This window comes from Argentina silus, assembly GCF_951799395.1.
Source record: "Argentina silus genome assembly, chromosome: 1".
In the NCBI taxonomy this organism is placed as follows: Eukaryota; Metazoa; Chordata; class Actinopteri; order Argentiniformes; family Argentinidae; genus Argentina; species Argentina silus.
Window position 1 is genome coordinate 26,712,639 of NC_139655.1, and position 18,282 is coordinate 26,730,920.

An 18,282-nucleotide genomic window follows, 5' to 3' on the forward strand; every position below is an offset into this window, starting at 1 on the left:
GTAAACATGCAACGAAGTATCTGGCTCCATATACAACATCAACAAACGCCTGACTACTGGGCCTATGTTTCATTAGAATTCCAGCTGAAGATCCTACAGTACCTGGTAGTCCAGGATACTGAATCCCAGTCCACCCTCTCCCTTCTCCAGCTCGATGTTCTGTATCTCCGTCTCCCACATGGCCAAAGGAGATCCCAGCGGCTCATCCGTCACATTTTCCCTCACCACCTCCTCCAAGTCTCTAGGAACCAGGAAACTGTCGAGGTCTCCCTGTGTCTGCAAAGTTATACCCCCAATGTCATCACTGCGCATGCATTCCTCACTTACTTGGAGCCCATAGGCTGGTTTGCCACTAGTTCTGTTTCATACATTTTTGGCAGCATATAAAAAGGAATCTTGGGATGCTAGGCACTGCATGTGTTATGCTTCTTCTGAACTCAGGCAGCTGGGAGTAGGTTTCTTCACAAGGTTAACTACTGTATGTACTATCTCTGGGATTGTTACTGCATCTGAGGTATTACTTGAGATGGATAGGTGTTAATAAACTGTCCCCCTCCCTGCTTATCCTAAATTTAATCTGTCATCATTGACAACCTGGACAGCATTGGACAGACTGCCTGAGCTAAATACGGTTGATAGATAAAGTAGGAGGGCTTAGATGTGTCTTAGCCTACTCATTAAATCATGGAACCGTGCATGTCTTTGATAGTGTATAACAACAAATAGGAGAATATCTTAAACATTGTATTATGTAGATTATAGGAAAATATGCATAGCCTACCTACTTTATAGAAAATATAAGATATTGGAAGAATACAGATATAGATTATATAGATAAGAATACAGAATACAGATTACTGGAACTGTGCTCATTGTTGTCTTAACAGGTTCAAACAATGCGCTCCATTGATTCTGCGATGTATTTATTTTTACATATTTACATATAATTTAATAATAATATTATCCTAAAGTGGGCCTACAGTAGGCCACAGTATGCATACAGTACAGTACAATACAGTAACGTGGCAGGTAATTATGGTCATGACTGGGGGATGCAAGAGATAGAAAATTGGCTATTTTTTTTAGATTATGCAAATTATAAAAAATATGAGAAAAGACAGGTTAATTAAACTGTTATAGCATCTGGAGACTCGCAGCAGGTTGAATTTGGCGCACCAGTGTAGGCTTGTTGAGTTGTATAATTGTTACGGTCCCTCCTCCTAACCAACCCTCTGGCACCACCTCGAGGTCACAGCGATCATCGCTGGAGCGTCCAGCGTCCAGTCAACAGCACACCTGTTCCCTATCTCCAATCAGCACACCTGCGACCCATTCCCAATCACCCGCCTATAAGAACCCTGCCCGGTCATCACTCCAGTGCCAGAACGTACTGTAACCACACAGTAATCTTTGCCCCTCCAGAACCCTCGTCTTCCCCTCCTCTACCCATCCACAGACCTAGCCCCTACCCCCTCTTCGCTACTGGACCTCCCTGCTACCGACCCCTGGACCGAATCCCGACTACTCCCCACGGATTACCCCACGGCGCCTTTCCCCTCTCCCGAACACTGGACATCCCGCTATCGACCCCGGACTGGACCCCGACGACCCCCCTCGGATTATCCTTCTCTCCACCACCCCTCTCCCTATATTATTATTATTATTAAATACGCCTTCGGGCTAAACCCTACCCTCTCTGTGTGCCGTCATTTGGTTCCGCAGACGTTCCTGTGTAACAATAATAATATAATATATATATATATGTAATTTAGCTGACACTTTTTGACTACTTCTCTTATGTGTCCAACAATCGTCACTGTCCAACTGTCTCACTTATCTTGTACTATGTCACTTATTGCCGTATTTCATTGCACTACTGCATATTTGTATTATTTGTATTTTGTATACTACATTGTCATGGAACCGAGCCCAAGAATTTTACTCCCTGCACTCATGTATGAGACGAACTTGAAACTTGAAACTTTTATCCAAAGCGACTTTCATTGCAGTGAGTACATACATTTTTCAGTATATATGGTCCCAGCAGGAACCATCTATATCAGGGGTGGCCAACACGCGGCTCGCGAGCCGCATGCGGCTCTTTGCTCATTAATGTGCGGCTCTTCTTTTTAAAAATGATTTTCTATTTAAAAACATAAATAATAATAAAATAAAAATAAAAAATGGAATACACATTACATCTTACATTAACTTGTATTTGTCATATTTTTACTCATTTTAATTTGGGAGTTATACGTTTAAATCTGCATCCTACTGCCGAATGTGTGAATTAGTTGAGTAACGTTAACTTATTGCTGTAGCAGCGGAACCAATCCACTGAACTAGCGAACCAATCACATACCTTGAAATTGAAAAAAAAAAAGTGCTTCACCGCGGGTTCATGATTTTGCTGGTGAGGTCTTTGCATGACATGTCTGAATTGTTTGGCTAGTTCTGTTCTGAGGGAAGGAGCCATTGAGTTCTGGAAAAATGTGCCGATGGAGAAATACCCCAATGTCAAAAGGGCTGCGCTCAGACTACTGTCAATGTTTGGCTCAACTTACGTGTGTGAGTCGTTTTTTTCTACCCTGAATCTAGTGAAGTCGAAGCATCGATCTGTTCTAACTGACACACACGTGAAGGAACTACTTCGAGTGGCCACAACCGACTACAAGCCAGATTTGAGGAGGATTGTTGAAGGCAAGATTTTGCCAAAAAAAATATTTTCTCATTGTTATTGTAGTGTTGAGCCATTTTTATTACATTTATAGGGGGGGGGGGAACATTATAATTATGAAAAAGTTATTTAATTGCAAGGTGTGTGTGTGTGTGTGTGTGCGCGCGCGCGTACGCACTATGTGGCTCTTTGCAGTAGCCATGGCAATTTTTTTGGCTCATAGTCTCTGACTGGTTGGCCACCCCTGATCTATATCATAGACACCTCCGCTTGTGGTTACATTTGTTGCCTACAACTGTAAGTATAGTCATTTTATTTGTCTAAAAAAAATGAATAATTATCCATTCCAACATTCGCAGTGGAATCCTGATTGGCAAGGGAAATGTACATCTTTATGTCATATTAAATTATCCCCACCCACTCCAGACCTGCCCTCCTCTCCTTCGTCAACTGAAACTTTGCCAGACGAATTAGATATGTTGTGTATAAATGCTAAAAAAATTACCTTCATATCAGGCTCTGTGACCAATGTCTCCAACCCTGGTGGGCCAGAATCTCTATCACTCTCAATCAGGGGGGCAGGCCTACAGCAGGCCATGTGCACACGGATAGGCAGCTCCTTCAGAATGCTCACCACCTCCTTGTGCGTCTCACCGATGAGGGATATGCCATTGACCTAGGGGGAGAGAGGTGGTCACATTTGAGTTCAAGGCTAAACACTAATGTACGGTTCCACAATGTTGTAAAGAAGAGGAGCAACTGTGCCCGAGTAATGTTTTCAATGCTTCTAACTCATTTGTTTGGGGGAAAAGCTCCATGGACTGAAACACACAGTATTGTTATAGATTGGTTTATAACTCCTCTTACTATTACATTGACCAATCAGCTATTACAGTACATCTAGGTAACTTATAAGATATCTAATATGATATACTGAGCACAATTGAAATCTGACAGATATTCTAGTATATTCAGCTCTGCTTATTTTGGTTTACCTGTGTCTCTCTAGTTGAGGTGTCCCTTACCTCAAGAAGTTCGTCCCCACTGAAGAGTTTACCACAGCGGCCCACAGGACCCTCTGGCAGGACAGAACGGATGTAGTGGTGCCCAATGCTGGCCTCCAGACTGATGCCCAGACCACTGCTCTCACTAAACTTCTCCACCTGGGCAACCTGACATGGACGAAAGGGGGGCACAACTCAATTAGCATGAATAAATAAATGTCACTCAATTTAGCCCCACTACTCTCCCTCTCCTCACCACCACCACATCTCATACACATTTAGTCTTTTCAAATAGTAACACTTTTATACATAGAATTTCAGTTTTTCATGTTCTAAGTTGACTCACCACTACTTCATTGCTGGGGCCGAGATTCTCCTGCCACTTCCTCATCAGCTCCTCCTCTTCACTACCTGTAAGTATGACTCCTTAAAAAGGACAACAATACATCATCAACTGACTTAAAACTCAACCATAAAATAACACAAAATAACACCAATAATACAATTCAAAAAATGGCCATATGCAGTACAGTCTCAAACAGAGTAAATGATTACAGTAACTGCAAGGAGTACAGCTTGACAAACACAATACTTTCTGAGAGTTGATGGATACAGAAACACCTCAAAAGATTCTTGTATACACCTTTTTTTGTGCTAGATGTTTTTCTATATGCTCTTGAAGGGGGAGACACCAAATCTGCCACCCTTCTTGAGATTTCTTCCTGGAATCCTTCCAAATGGCAATTGTGAATTCTCACGTTGAAGTCGTTAAAAAGGAAGGTTTAGGAACATATCTTCCTCTTTGTTTTCTGGTTTGTGGTCCCAGCTGTATGCGATTACAATATACAGAGTGTGTCTCTCTCTCTCTATCGCTCTCTCTCTCTCTCTCTCTCTCTCTCTCTCTCTCTCTCGATCTGTCATTTACCATTAGGGTAGAATGTAACATTTCTTTATGATGTATTTGCCTTGTAATAGATGTATATGTTTACAATGTTATTAAAGCAATGTTACAATGTTCGATCTATTCTTACTTGACCATTCTTGCTCTATTCAACGCAAACTCAACAGTTCTCTGCACATAGTGTTAATCAAATTACAGGGAGTCAGATTATTAATATTAAGATATGCTTTGTTATTAACAGTACATAGCTAAATTTCCTTTCCAATCCTTCATACTGCAACTGCCAACCTATAAGGCTCTACACTCTGACGCACATTGACTACACACAACAGGGATAGCTCTCTTACCGTCTCTGCCCTCAGACAATTGATCCTTGGCCTCTGCAACATCAGATCCTCCACTCACCGCCCGGTACTGCCTCTCACCTACACCGGAGAACACAATAACCACACATCAATACAGAAACAACACACACACACACACACACACACACACACACACACACACACACACACACACACACACACACACACACACACACACACACACACACACACACAGCACAGCAGCACACACTTATCACCCAACAAATACACACGTGTAGAGCTCTGCTACAATCCAGCCTGATCCAAACTCTTGTTTATTGTGTTTGCTACACTTACTACAATGTTCTCTACTATTCTTGTGAAGCTGGCTCAATTACAGGCTGAGAGACTTCAAGGTTCCCAAAGCAGGGCGGAGGGCTCTGGGTTCTAAATATGGAGGCTGTGGCTGTGGTGAGAGGGGCTAAGCAGAAGGGAACCACCCTGATCCAGGCACTTTCCCATCCATGTGTACTGTAGACTAGGAGGATTAAAGTCATGACAGTGTTGTGACCCCACTGTGTACTATATATCAAGTGGGTAGTCCTGACTAACTTCATAGCCCTCCAGTATTAACATCTGAGTATTCAAAAAAATGTGCATTAAATTACAGACTCAACAGCTAATTATGAATCTATTAAGGGAGAAAGCTTTTCCTTACGGTTAACTATGTCTATTGCATCTCGTCATAGGTACCTTGAAAAGTCTCCACATCCACTCTCTCCGGTGTGAGTTCCTTGGCCGTGGTGGGTGGCAGGACCACGGCAGTGGGTGCGATGGCGGGTGGGATCTCCTCTGGGCGGAAGCCTCGTCTGACCAGCTTCAGGTGCACCGTCTGACCTGTGTGTCTCAGCACCTCCACGGCCTGCTGGTTAGTGTAGCCCTGGATGTTCATCCCATCCACCTGCAGGGGGCAATCATTCATATGGGCACATTATGTTACATGCAGGCCCGTACACACACGCACACAGGCACATATACACACACAGACAAGGGGGCAGACAGTCACACGCACACCACCACTCCATATCTTTGATGAAAGTTGCTATGTTTTCACAGGTGTGATGTCATATCCCAGAGTCTACCTTTAACCTAATACATTGGCATGGGGAACTGTTATATTTGTTCAACAATTTAAGAATAATTGAAACACTCACAGCTATAATCTGGTCTCCAACATGGATTCGGCCATCTTGCTCTACAGCACTGTCTTTAGTTATACTCTTCACAAAAATACCAGAGGGTTCTGAAATGACAAAATACAGTACATACTGTACAATGACAAAGTACATACAATCTCAATGAGTGAGATAAAAAAAATCGAACAAGGTCCCTTTTACACAGTCAAAACACACTGCAACCGTCATGTCTGTAAGATATACATTAACTACTGTAAATTGAAGAGTGCCACTATCTAGGTCAGTATTGACATTCTATCATGGGGCTCTATATACAGTCCATTAAAATACTACATGCCAAATGGGTTCTGAATCAATTAATAAAAAATATAACAATAAATATTTTCCATGAGTCAAGCAAGTAATGCTGAAGGTTTTACCTGAATTTTTGTCTCCCACATAGCCAGCTATGGTGATACCCAAACCCTGGGCGTTTTTGGTCAGCTCCACGTCAAACGCTTCAGCCTCCTCTTCCTCGTAACCCTGGGAAGAGAGACAAGGGTAGGGTGTATAAACGTCAGTCTGGAAAATGTCCGACAGCAAAGACAGTGGAAGAGGCAAGGTGTACGGGGCAAATTCTTCAAATTCAACACTTGAATGATACTAACAACCATTCCTCACCTACTGTATGTACTGTATCATCACTGTCAACCAAAGAGTTAGTTGATTAATGTGCCCTAAAATACAATAAAGGTTACTAGGACTGTGTGTGTATAGATAAGAATAGGTTGGGTATCTCTGATAATGAGTCATGAAAGTCAGATATCTGACAGAGGGTTAATATTAGACCGCAAATCAAAGTTGTGAGCATTTGGAAAATGTGAGTGATAGATGATGTAACATGCCACATGCTATTTCAACGAGGCCTTTACTATCCCAGATATCTATTCTAGGAAGAAGGGGGAGATATAATGAAAGATACTGTACATGTGCATATCTAACCTGTTGCTCTGTGACAGTGGGCAGCACCACGGGGCCAGTGGAGGTCTCGTCTGTGGGGCCTCTGGTGATGACCAGCTTCACCCTGTTCCCACACTGCCTCAGGACCTGGGCCACCTGCTCACTGCCCATGCCGTACAGGTCAGTGTCCCCAATCTTCAGGATGTGGTCCCCGCTATGCAGACGTCCGTCCTGGGGGCAAGGTAAGAAAAGTCACCAGCACTCTTTATCAACAGTAATTATCCGCATCTAATCCATGCATTACTCTACTGGTGTGTAGGTGGTTGACTGAAATGTGATTACTGGGTGTCTGCATCTTCTAATATCAGCAACTCTAAGATACTATTTCGGAAACCATACAAAGGTGATCTACACTGTTAACTACACACTTACTACACATGGTGCATTACTACACTTACTACACTGCATGGTCATTATTCTTAACTGGCCCAATTCTTCGTGGCATTGATTCCACAAGATGTTGGAAACATTCCTTAGAGATTTTGGTCCATATTGACATCATAGCATCACGCAGTTGCTATGATGTTCCACCACATCCCAAAGGTGCACTATTGGATTGAGATCTGGTGACTGTGGAGGCCACAGAAAATATCCAAGAAAATATCCCACACACCATTACATCACCACCACCTGCCTGAACCGTTGATACAAGGCAGGATGGATCCATGCTTTCATGTTGTTTACGCCAAATTCTGACCCTACCATCTGAATGTCGCAGCAGAAATCAAGACTCATCAGACCAGGCAACGTTTTTCCAATTTTCTATTGTCCAATTTTGGTGAGCCCGTGCAAATTGTAGCCTCAGTTTCCTGTTCTTAGCTGACAGGGGTGGCACCCGGTGTGGTCTTCTGCTGCTGTAGCCCATCTGCTTCAAGGTTCGACGTGTTGTGCGTTCAGAGATGGTCTTCTGCATACCTTGGTTGTAACAAGTGGTTATTTGAGTCACTGTTGCGATCATCTCGAACCAGTCTGGCCATTCTCCTCTAACCTCTGGCATCAACAAGGCATTTTCGCCCAGAGAACTGCCGCTCACTGGATATTTTCTCTTTCGGACCATTCTCTGTAAACCCTAGAGATGGTTGTGTGTGAAAATCCCAGTAGATCAGCAGTTTCTGAAATACTCACACCAGCCAGTCTGGCACCAACAACCATGCCATGTTCAAAGTCACTTAAATCACCTTTCTTCCCCATTCTGATGCTCGGTATGAACTTCAGCAGGTCGTCTTGACCATGTCTACATGCCTAAATGCATTGAGTTGCTGCCATGTGATTGGCTGATTAGATATTTGCGTTCACAAGCAGTTGAACAGGTGTACCTAATAAAGTGGCCAGTGAGTGTGTGTGTGTGTGTGTGTGTGTGTGTGTGTGTGTGTGTGTATATATATATATATATATATATATATATATATACGGATTTGTTTCTTCAGCACACTCCACATGTTCTCGATGGGGTTTAAGTCAGGACTTTGTGAAAGCCATTCTAAGACCTTAATTCTCGCCTGACTTAGCCATTCCTTTACCACGTTTGATGTGTTTGGGGTCATTGTCTTGTTGGAACACCCAACTACGTCCAAGACCCAACCTTCTGGCTGATCATTTTAGGTCTTCCTGAAGAATTTGGAGGTAATCCTCCTTCTTCATTATTCCATTTACTTTCTGTAAAGCACCAGTTCCACTGGCAGCAAAACAGGCCCAGAGCATAATACTACCACCACCATGCTTGACGGTAGGTATGGTGTTCTTGGGGTGAAAGGCCTCACCTTCTCTCCTCCAAACATATTTCTGGTCATTGTGGCCAAATAGCTAAATTTTTGTTTCATCTGACCACAGAACTTTCCTCCAGGAGTCCTTTTCTTTGTCCATGTGATCAGCAGCAAACTTCAGTCGAGCCTTAAGGTGCCGCTTCTGGAGCAACGGCTTCCTTCTTGCACGGCAGCCTCTCAGCCCCTGGCGATGTAAAACACGCTTGACTATGGACACTGACACCTGTGTTCCAGCAGCTTCTAATTCATGGCAGACCTGCTTTCTGGTGGTTCTTGGTTGACTCTTGACCATCCTGACCAATTTTCTCTCAGCAGCAGGTGATAGCTTGCGTTTTCTTCCTGATCGTGGCAGTGACACAACTGTGCCATGCATTTTATACTTACAAACAATTGTTTGCACAGTTGATCTTGGGACCTGTAGCTGCTTTGAAATGGCTCCAAGTGACTTTCCTGACTTGTTCAAGTCAATGATGTGCTTTTTCAGATCCGTGCTGAGCTCCTTAGACTTTCCCATTGTAGCGTTTCTGGCTGAATGTAATGAGTGTATTAAACGAGCCCTATTTAAATGAGCTGAAATAAGTCACCAGCTGTAGTCAATCATAATCACTAAGATAGAAGTTAAGAGGCCATGCCACAAAGCAAATTTGATTGACACAACTTTCTACATCACCAAAATTCATAATTCAAGATGCTGTATGTATATTTTTGACCCAGCAGATTTTGTCACATTTTCAGAAGACCCATAATAAATTCATAAAAGAACCAAACTTCATGAATGTTTTTTGTGACAAAGAAGTATGTGCTCCAATCAATCCATCACAGAAAAATAGGAGTTGTAGAAATGATTGGAAACTCAAGACTGCCATGACATACATGTTCCTTACAAGTGTATGTAAACTTCTGACCACAACTGTATATATGGCTCCTTTGGCTCACCTGATCAGCAATTCCTCCTGGGAGGATGGTCTTCACTATGACACCAGTGGTCTTTCCTCCTACAATGCCAAAGCCCAGGCCGGTTCCATCGTTGACCAGCTCAATGGTCTCCACATGCTGCCAGTGGGTCTACAGAGAGACACAGCACAGGATGAGTGAGTGAGTGAGTGAGTGAGTGAGTGAGTGAGTGCGTGAGTGTGTGCGTGCGTGCGTGCGTGCGTGTATGCCTGTGTGCGTTTGTGTGTGTGTAGGTAGGTGTGTGTCTGCCTACGCGCCTGCATGTTTTCTTGCTGCCTGTGTCTCTTTGTAGACAGCAGATGTCTGGGTATATTCCTTACCACGCTGGAGTTGGCAGACAGTGTACTGGCTGCAGAGGGCGTCCGGGACACCACAGGGCTGGCTAGCTGTGGTATAGGTCCCCTGGCCACAGTAAGCTGTACACATTCAGAGGCTCTCTGCAGGATGCCAATGGCCTGTTGGTGGGTCACTGTCTGGTCCAGGGGCTGGCCATTTATGGCTAGGATCTGGTCTGCTTCCTTCAGCTTCCCATCGCTATGAGGAAAGGAGGGTTCTCTCAGTCAGAAAGACAAGAAAAGTTGCTTACAAAGCCAAACTCTGTGGTTCACTTAGAGGAGTTGAATGAAATCTCAATGGCCATACTACACTGTATGATCTTTGTTAGTATTGTGGCAAAGATTTTCCAGCACACTGCAGTACAACAGCCTTACAATGCCCACAGATATTAAACTTTAGAATCAGCCCAACACTTTCAAAGGGTAACTTTCTCCATCCTTACATACCAGTGGGCCACGCTTCCTGGCTGGATTTCCTGCACGAAGATGCCCAGCTCACCCCGGTTCTCACTCCTCAGGCCCACTACACTGAAGCCCAAGCCCCCAGAGACAGGCTTCAGCAGCTCCATGTGTGTCACGTAACGCCCCTGCCAAACACACAGAGCCAAAGTCAGCCCTTTACCACTCACATCGGCAGCTTCAAAGACACAGGCGACCTGCAAAGTCTATTTGAAGTCACTCAAGAGAGTAGAGTACACAGTGTAGTGTGCACTACTTGTCTTTGAATGTCTTTGCATATTTAGCTTGAGTTTAACCAGAGTAGTTAAGGGTAATCAGAAGTTGTTTTTGGAGATATTGAATTTTACAGTAAGGAGATAAAAAAAACAAATTTTGCAACTATTGCCCTGTTGATTTAAATATGTAAATGTTTATGTGATATGTAAATATGTGCACTTGATGTCATGATGTGAAGCTATTTTGACACTGAATTTGAACGTGTATCAATTATTTTTGTTTCAGCCAAGCAAGTCTGTGATTGGTCATACCTGAGCCATAGAGCGAATGATGTGCTCAAATTCCTCAGGAGACGGTTTGCCGTTGATCTGTGGCACAGTGATCTCTGGGTAGATAACATGGCCCCCGTTTGGCTGGGCTGCAGTGTAGGGTTCACTCAGGTCACATCCCTGGAACCAGCAGAGAAACACAGTCAACCAAGGTCATTCACAGCTGCAGAGATTTTTAATTTATCGATACAGATCTTAACTTTTTATATGTGCTGCTTAGAAAAGATGTTGACTTATTTTGTGGGCTCTGCATGCAAAGTGTGGCAGCTGTGATGAGTAAGACAAACATCATATTCAATGCAATTATAGTAATATTACTCTGAAATATGACAACATGTTATCTTGACATTGTTTTACAAGATATCCTTTTATCAACTTTATATAGTTTACATGCCAAAAACTATCTGAATACAATCTGAGGCCTTAAATTAAAATTGGACCCTTATGATTGTGCTACATTCATAACATCGAGGATCACTAGAGATGATGCAACACAGTCTAAACAGCTGATCAAATGAAATACATTTTTAAACAAAAACTTTACGATAGCAGCTATCACTTCTGTGAAAGACTAATTTTGTGATTTCCTGAAATTTTGCATAAGTCTAAGAGCCTAAAAGCGTTGGAGGCAGGATAGCTCATTATTCAACAGCGATTATCTGGAAGCCATGATATGATACTCATTAAATTACTACAATGCCTCTGTTTGTGTGACTAATGAATTACATGAATTAGACACTGCAAGACCTTGTTTTTGGATGGATTCCATTTGCTTATGGACACAATGTTTATGATTATCTTGAAAGTGATCCAAAAGGACAGGCAATGCATAACTAACATTTCATAAACACTTGAAAATTTAAAATTGTGCTTTATTTGAAATAAAGCATCCGCGGCTTATGCTGTCCTTCTGTACTTGTATGACTAGCATATTGCTAAGCCTTACAAGTTCAATAGTAGTAACACATTATCATACATATCATCTAGTCAGAATATGGCATGGTTTAACCTTTGTAAACATCAAGTCTGTGGGCTAGGCTAAGTTAGCGTAGAATTCAAGTTACTGCCCATACATGAGCTTTGTTAGCCAGGCTGGCTAAGAGGATTAAAGTTCCAGTTTGGTTCTTGCACATTTAAGAAATTGTTTCTGCCCCACTTCACACAGCCATGCGGCCTCTCTGCTGAGCTCTGGCCCTGTCGCCATAGCGACAACAACTGTGCTAGGTCCAACTGGAGGGAGTAAACAGACTAACTGGGTGTTTAGTGTCTCAGTCTTGTCTGACAGCAAAAGCACAAAACTGCATATTTTTCAGCCCGCAAGAGTTTAGTATTGTATGCATTAACCTAGTTCCACAAAATTGAACTTTAATTATTGTATATTTGTTTAGTTATCATTAATTTGATGTTTACTGGAGTTGGATAAGTGGAGGAAACAAGAACATAAGATAAGTATGCCACACACACACACACACACACACACACACACACACACACACACACACACACACACACACACACACACACACACACACACACACACACACACACACACACACACACACCCTTCACCTTTAGCCACACTATACTTTAGACTGTTACATTGTGCATAAGAATGTAACGCTACTGAAATAAGCTACAGTGCCAGTGCACAAAAATGCCAGTGGGGATTTTATAATCGGAATTCCACCAGGGGTGCATCCCTGCCTCCCACTGCATAGCTCACATACTTTCCCTCAGTGTCTCAAGCAGTCAAGCACCCTGGCCCCTTCGTACATAGTCACAGTGAGCCATGAGCTCTTTCTTGGGGAAAAGAATGCTCAATTTCTCATGGGCCAGAGATAAGCTGAGGAGACTTCTGGCTTTGGCTGACTGTGGCTGCTTATATAACCTTTTTTATCTGCTGAGATGAACCCTGACTGCAATATGACCACAATAACACATGATTTAAGAAGAAAAAAAGCTAGGATTGTCTGGAAGGGAGACCAAACAAGGAATAATTTAATAACGTTGAGCAGAGACGAAAATAAGTAGCAGCAATTTCCTTTAACTTCCATTAGAACTTCCACTATAAAATCTTAGACAATAATGTTGCAAGAGACAATACATTGACAGCAATGTTTACACTCATTGCATCATACTGTGTGTATGTCTCATGACTCTTATCCGTATTGAAAACAACATAATTCAAAAATAAATTGTGAGTATGGGAGCAGCAGAGACCTGATTTAGCCCACCTGGTCTTTGAGGTGCTGGACTGACTTCTGCAGGGCCAGTATCTGGTGGAACAGGGGACTCTGGAGCACCGACTTGAGCAGGCTCAGCTTCTCCTCAGTGGGTACCTCCCCCCGCTCCTTGAGCTTGGCCTGGAGACGCTCCACCGCCTGCAAGGCACGCTGGGTATCTGTAAATCGTTGCATATTTTAGTGACAGCATTAGGCAGCCACATGGAGAGAGAGAGGGCAGGGGAATATCAGTACGGGCAGGGGCAGTGAGAAAGAGGGGTTTTGGAAATGTATAAAACAGAGTTGCCTGATGAGATGCCCCCATTCACTTATGCAATAATTACGTTTCTTATTTGTGCTTAAGGACATTCTACAGTTAACCTGCAGAGTTCTTTGCAGGACATTATCTGAGTTGCCTATCCTCCCTTTGACACACAAAACATAGTTGCGAATGTGTGAAGCAGCATGTGAATGATTCATGGGGAGGGAGAGAGAGAGAGAGAGAGAGAGAGAGAGAGAGTAAACCACACGTTGACGGCCCGGAGGCTTAGCTAAGGTCGACCACTGTTCAACAGAGCTTAGAATATCAGAATCATGTAGCTCTGGGCTTTGCTCCAGAAAAAAAAGGAGAAAAAACTCTATTCAACGTGATGTTCTCTTCCAGAATAACAATGATTCCTGCTTTTGGGTCCACTGAGAGACGCACAGGGCCGGAATGGGCACCCTGAGAAAAAAGGGCCCTCCAGTTTGCTTGCTCAACCCTGTGTAAGCTCCACAATCGAGCAACTCAAGCCTGCCCGCCTCCTCAGAGCGGCTTGTTAGCGGGGATGGTTCCAACGTCCTCTGGACGAGGACGAGGCAATTTCCGAGGCCTGCGGACTGTGACTAACACCTAATAGGGCGTACACAACATCCAAACCTCTTTTCGCTCTGAGAGGCCCTGTCTTTGAACAGAGTAAACAAGCCAATAACATGGGAGTCTCTGCAGACAGATTTGTCTGTTAGTAGCCAGGTACTGTGCCTTTTGGGCAACTCTGTTGTTGTTTTTTGTTGATGTTTATTAAGTGTGCATGATGATAATGAATCCCATCAGGGTCTTTGTTTTTAAGAGATATATTGGTTCTGTTCTGATAGAGGCCTGGTCATGATAACTGTGTGCCTATCAAGGCAAGGGGTAACATCATCAGGTAAATAATAATCACAGTTGTGAGATTACATTATTGAGACATTGTCACCTCAGAGCACTTTTTATATGTTTAACACATTTTTATTGAATAACAAATGTACAGAAAATCTATAGTGATGCAATTGATGCTTCCTTAGGGAAACTGTTTTGAAGTATCACAAATTGACAGATCACTTACCCATTGTCTCAATCATGTCGTAAATTCCTGGAAGATGCAATAGCTGCCCATAAAGCAGGGAGTGTTACTCTTTCCTTTGTCACGGCCTGCAAATATACAGAATAACTGTGTAACCTCCTCCCCAAACTGATACAACTGATACATTTTAACTCTAAGAATACTTCAAGAAAGTATCACAGAGGAGAGCTGCAGGACTGGAGAAATAGGCTTAACTGTTAATGACAATACTAAAATGTACTTCAACAAGATGGCTATTACCAGGCACACGTCAATGTTGTTGAGCTCTTTGTATTTGACTAATGCTTTTATTGAAGGAATAACCTCTGCCAATTGCCATTCCTGGGAACATCATTAATTGACTTTGGCACTGGCTTTGTGACATGTATGTCACTGTCAGAAATATGTGTGCTTGGATAAGCTACTGTTTGTAATAATAACATGTTCTGTTTCTATGCACAAAATTCATTAGGCATAGCCATAGAAGCATCCTACAATAGGCATAGCATCCTTCAATTAGCTCACATATATGACACATAATTTGTTTGTTTCATTGTACTATATAGGACAAATTGGGAAATATATCATAATCTAGCTAGAAAAGGTTTAGGAGGAGGATTTATGCACATTGGAAAAAGGCCTATAGTACAGTAAGTCATTTTACACACTTCTCTGTACAATCACATCCAGTCCATGAAATTACAACAAATAGACCTAAATCCCAGAGTTAAGTATTTGCTTGAGGGCTATGAAGGTATACTGCAGGATATATTTCATTGCATTCATTTATGAACAATACATCCCAGCCTTGGAAGAGATCACTCCTAACAATTTGCTTAGGCTATGATTTCAGAAACCATAGTTTTTTCCCCCAAAAATGATATTGTTCAAAGCCAAAATTCATAGGACATCAATAACTATATCCCCAGTAGTTTCGCTGGGAATCCACAAGAATCCTTTCCGATCGGCAACTTAATTCACCCACCTTCCAAAGTAATGTGACACAATTAGCCTAAAAGTAATTGTATAGATAGGCTAATGGTTATTACCGATAACGGTTTCTTAAAGTGGGCTATGCAATTGACTTGTCTTCCTAACGATAGGCTACGCGAGCAAATTAGGCTACCCTTCACCAAAATGCATAAAGTAATATATTACAAACGAAAATATGTTTGTAATACCCATAGAATCGACCCAGCCTGTTTATAAACACTGTATCATTTTGGAGCTAGCCTACAGAAGGCAAGGGATACAATCCGCTTTTCTCAACTCCTCCTCCTTCTCCATCTCATCTACGGGACACTGAAGCAACAGGCTTCCGAGGTTGACAGAGACGACAAAGAAGTTTGATAATGTTGAGCACTTTGAATAGGTGCTCTAAACAAATGCACATTCAAACGCAAGAGAAAACTATTAAAACAGATAAGAAATATATTCAGCTATTTGTACACATGTAATGAATGACCGACCATTACTGGCGGCTGAGAATAGCCTCTACATTAGCAACATTGTAGCTCACAAATCCACACTCGAAAACGCATACAGTGTTACATTTGTATCCAAAACACATGTCAACATTTAGTTAGTAATGCGCAATAGCGCAAATAAAATATAGGGCTTTGAACGGTAGGCAACTTACATAGGCGTTGAACCTGACTTCACGGTTGACACAGGACGTATCCTATCCCGTTGTCCTCCGGCTAACGGCGCATAGACTGTGGCTTAAAGATGGGGCGTAGTGTAACTCGATCTTCTATAGACATTTTCAGCAATAGCGGCACCGAGAGTTGAGTTGAGACCGCCTATGGGAGACGGTGGGGGTTTATTGGGAGGTCACAAGCGCCGCTTGGTGGATACCATGACAACTAGGCCTGAAGTGCAGCCTGATTTTCAACTCGATCAAGTATTGCACTCAGTAGAGGGATTTTAGTATCTTTATTTATTTATACAAGGAGAAAATTCACAATCAATGACATTGCAAAGACATGATTGGTTGCACACAGAACGTCTACATGTGTTATGTACATATACAATATTGAAATTCTTTTGTACACTATTCAATTAACAATTTGTCATTTTTGCACAGGTTTTCAAAATGCTGTGGGTAACATCAATGCTGGAGGAAGTTGTAATTGACAAGTATGTTTAACCAGTAAATCTTATCTACTTGTTAAAACAAAGATAACACCTCTTTATCTTCTGTCTGGGCTGCATAGCGTTGTGAAGTGCTGATCTCTTGGGCTGGTCAGATTAGTGGTAATAAATAGGTAGCGGTAATAGGTGCTCGGAAGCTGGGTGAAGATCAGTCTTACAATAGAAATGTAACTACACTAGAAGAGGATATAAAGACGTATGAACTTATACATAGACATCATTGTCTTCATAGGCTCCATTGAAAAGCCCAATTGAATAAAGACTTCCATTAGGTTACTCAACATTTACACGAAATATGTGTGCATTCAACCACTTCACTTTACCATAACATAGATATAGTATAACAGCTGTATAGTGACATTTCTGCATTGTCACAGCACCTAAACCCAACTATTATCAGTCACTTTTTAAAGAGATTCTCTCTCTCTCTCTTTCTTTCTCTCTCTCCCTCACACACACACACACACACACACACAAACCTCAATCCAGCGATGTTAGGCCCAAACACTGCATGCATCAGTCAAGTGCAGATGAGCATGAAAATGCATGATGGGGAATGAAAGATAGCATTTTGGCTGAGGAGAAAGAGAAACACCTTGAAAAGGACACAGTGTGCTGTTAAAATTAAGATCTTCTGTCTGTGTCCTGTTTATAGGATTATGCGCTCCATCTCAGTCCCTGATGTGCCAAGTTGATCACATTTGATATGAGTGAGAGCTGTTACTCAAAGTCAAATGTATCAAATGCCCGTAGGGGCAGACTCTAATTTTACCTGTTAAATTGTGACTCTGCAGCAGATCTGACATGGGCAACTTACCAATGTAAGTCGGCCATGTTTTTTTTTTGTCTTTTTACTTACCATGATGTACATACTTGTGATTTGTCGAGAGAGTATGTCTCTGGAAGATCCTCCCTGGAAGATTTTTTCCTCCTTCTCAAAAAAAATTGATTATTTTTTTCTAGACATACCACATTAGCTGGTGCGGATGGCTTGAGACTATTCATTCATTCCTTTTACCACATGTCATCTAACCCAACATCCATGCCCAACAATGGTTAGACTTCATGGAGATACACCTACTGACATACAGTATATCGTTGTAGATATTACATGCATATGCTAAATGTACTCTGATAAAGCTCTGCAACTTCTGGGTGTTTTTGGAGGCATTTACTGGGAGACACATTGATCAGGCCATTAACTTTATTAGGTCTGGGTATGATTGGTGTCCACCCAATTGACATTGGTTGATGTAGCCTGCTTAATGCTTGCCTATTATCATGACATGGAATTTCAATTATCATTTAAAATATGGACTCTAATTGCTGAGACAATAACTGCCTTGTCATGTAACTGGGTGGACAGGAAACTGTCTCTTGTCAAGGCACTTGAACTCATCCAATGAT

General features: G+C 42.3%; 1 protein-coding gene across 1 annotated transcript in view; it reads right to left on the minus strand.

Annotated features, from left to right (window-relative positions):
• The window catches only part of mpdz (multiple PDZ domain crumbs cell polarity complex component), a gene marked incomplete at its 5' end in the record, with an annotated part of 37,023 nt that extends 23,468 nt beyond the window's left edge, over positions 1–13,555 (minus strand). Inside the window, 14 exons of the mRNA XM_083680325.1 lie at positions 103–276; positions 3,183–3,353; positions 3,703–3,849; positions 4,028–4,107; positions 4,930–5,007; positions 5,641–5,848; positions 6,102–6,190; positions 6,503–6,605; positions 7,065–7,253; positions 9,782–9,910; positions 10,120–10,333; positions 10,582–10,721; positions 11,121–11,258; positions 13,373–13,555. Of these exons, the coding sequence (XP_083536451.1) occupies positions 103–276; positions 3,183–3,353; positions 3,703–3,849; positions 4,028–4,107; positions 4,930–5,007; positions 5,641–5,848; positions 6,102–6,190; positions 6,503–6,605; positions 7,065–7,253; positions 9,782–9,910; positions 10,120–10,333; positions 10,582–10,721; positions 11,121–11,258; positions 13,373–13,555 (2,043 nt within the window). The remainder of the gene's footprint in view (positions 1–102; positions 277–3,182; positions 3,354–3,702; positions 3,850–4,027; positions 4,108–4,929; positions 5,008–5,640; positions 5,849–6,101; positions 6,191–6,502; positions 6,606–7,064; positions 7,254–9,781; positions 9,911–10,119; positions 10,334–10,581; positions 10,722–11,120; positions 11,259–13,372) is intronic.
• Positions 13,556–18,282: the final 4,727 nt, after the last annotated feature.